Source organism: Penicillium verhagenii (genome assembly GCF_028828195.1).
Source record: "Penicillium verhagenii strain IBT 33310 chromosome Unknown utg000005l_segment0_segment0, whole genome shotgun sequence".
Classification (NCBI taxonomy): domain Eukaryota; kingdom Fungi; phylum Ascomycota; class Eurotiomycetes; order Eurotiales; family Aspergillaceae; genus Penicillium; species Penicillium verhagenii.
In genome coordinates this window covers 3,754,987-3,757,235 of record NW_026643169.1, presented here as the reverse complement: position 1 = coordinate 3,757,235, position 2,249 = coordinate 3,754,987, and the positions used below count along the sequence as shown (strand labels likewise).

Here is a 2,249-nt window from a genome sequence, read left to right as displayed (position 1 = left end):
TTTTCTCCACCTACGTATGTACTTAGCCGGTGAATTTCGATAGTAACCAACTCAAGTCCTAGTCAGTATGTATGATATGGTTGTTGAAGCGCCAATAATTTCGATATGGCCAATCAAGGACACTCGTCATTTAAAGTACATGTGCTTCTGTCTCTATAGAGTTAGATTAGCTGCAATAGGAAGGTTGGTTTCCTGGTTTACGGGTGAAGCGAAAGTCGCTGATTCGGTTCCCTTACCATGGGTCCAGGATAGCTACGTATGACCTAGCAAGTACTAAGTTTCATATTTCACATTGAAAGGGGACTTTCTATTTCAAACTTCACTCGAGTAGAGTTGATAAATCAGGTTCCTCATACCTCGTAAAATAAAACGATTGATATAACGAAAGATTCTCGACGGAGCGGGAAAATAAAATAAAAAAACCATATTTCATGTCAGGTATCAATAATCACCATCGCAGCATTCAATGAAGAGGATGAATGAATGGGAAATAGAAGAGAAGAAAGATAAATAGAAAAGAAAAAAAAAAAAAAAACGCCAATCCTCTTCGTTTGAATGAGACGGGATATGAAAAAGTCAGGGAATTAAAAATGAAACAACACACCAAGAATGATAAAAATGAAAATCAGGGGGAATCCCAGAAGAAAGCGCCCAAACTAGCCCAAAGTAACCGGATAAACCAACCCACGGAATTCCCAAGATAAAAAAAGGACGAAGAAAAACAAGAATACAACACAAGTATGCGAAGTTCACCGGGTTCTCGAGGTGAGGGGAATCGGGGGATATCAAAAAGTCGTCACGGGCATCAATCGCACAGGATTCTCTCCAGAAAGGAACAGAAAAGCCCTTACGCCGGGTTTCCTCTTAGCCTACTCCCAGAAAAGCCCAGTCAGTCCCCTCCGGTTGATTCAGAATCCGGGTAGGAGGTTTGTACGCGAGATTTGGATGGTATCCCACCACCATTGGCTGTCCCTCTGGTAACTGGTGGCCCTGGTATGGCGGTTGGTGATACTCGGGTGGGAGATAGTTCGTGCGCGGGGTGGGGTCATAGCGCTGTTGCATCATTTGAATGTACTGTTGGTGTTGGGGGTGCGCCTGTGGGTGGGGGTGTTGCGGGTGTGGTGGCGCTTGCGGCGGGGCATGCGGCATGTTTATCGGTGATGTGACGGGGACATTCTGCGTGACGATCGGATGCGCACCCTCGTGTACTGGTACCGAGCCCATCTGAACAGTTGGTGGCGAGTAGAAGCCGTGATTTGGTGTCGCGGAATTGGGATAATAAGGCTGTTGGGCGAGCAGGTACTGTTCATTGTGGTTTGGGATAGAGACCGATACGGGAGGCTGATGTTGGTGATATGAATGCTCCGAGTTCGCATCCTCCGAGGATGGCCGAGTCATGGTGCCTGGAGGGTGAGAGCGGTGCTGGTGTTTGGTGAGGGTGGTTTTGCGACAGAAGCTAAACAAAAAAAGAAACAAGGTGAGTTTGTTGATGGGATCTGAACACGGATAAAAAGGTCTTACCTCCGTTCACAAGTCGGCTCCTGGCAGATATAAGGTCGCTTGCCAGTGTGTATCCTTCGGTGACGAGCCAGACTCGAAGACTATACTTGATGTTAGCAACTGTATGGGCTTTTGGTAGCTGGAAGCCAAGAGCGGGGGTCATGCTTACATCTGAGAAGGCCTTCTGGCAACCATCATGATCACAAACATGCGGCTTTTCGCCTGTATGAGTTCGCGAATGTACGGTCAAAGCGCTGCGCTGGATGAAGCTCTTATTGCAATCTTTCACCGTACAATGATATGGACGCTCATTGGTGTGTATGCGATAATGGCGACAGAGATCAGACTTGCGATTGAAGGACTGGGGACATGTTAGTATTGGAATTTGCAAAGTCAGGGGAGATGTTTTTTTTTTTTTTTTTTTTTTTTCAAGCAAAGGTTAAATATATGAATATCAATATACAACATACCTTGCCACATTGCTCCCATGAGCAGTTGAAGTCGCGCCCACCTGGAGCCATGATGGTCGATGATCGACTTTCACGGTTGCGGGGGTGGGAAGCGGGTCGCGGTGTCCAGGCGACGGGATAAATAGAAAGGGAAAACGGGAGAAGGGAGATGAGTTAGGGAAGGTCAGCGCACGCGACGCGCAAAAAGGGGAATCCGGGATAGTCCTGTCAGGCCGGGTGAATCGAAGCCGGGATGCTTAGGCGAGCCCGGGGCATAATAGAGCTTTAATATAAAGAGTC

The 2,249-nt window shown here is 47.3% G+C and overlaps 1 protein-coding gene across 1 annotated transcript; it reads right to left on the bottom strand.

Moving 5' to 3' along the window:
• Positions 1–864: 864 nt before the first annotated feature.
• N7466_004909 (putative C2H2 finger domain protein) lies at positions 865–2,021 on the bottom strand (the record flags this gene model as incomplete). Its single annotated transcript, XM_057164306.1, has 4 exons — positions 865–1,456; positions 1,522–1,601; positions 1,670–1,861; positions 1,971–2,021. The coding sequence occupies 4 exons, from the start codon at positions 2,019–2,021 to the stop codon at positions 865–867; spliced, it is 915 nt and encodes a 304-aa protein (XP_057022987.1).
• Positions 2,022–2,249: the final 228 nt, after the last annotated feature.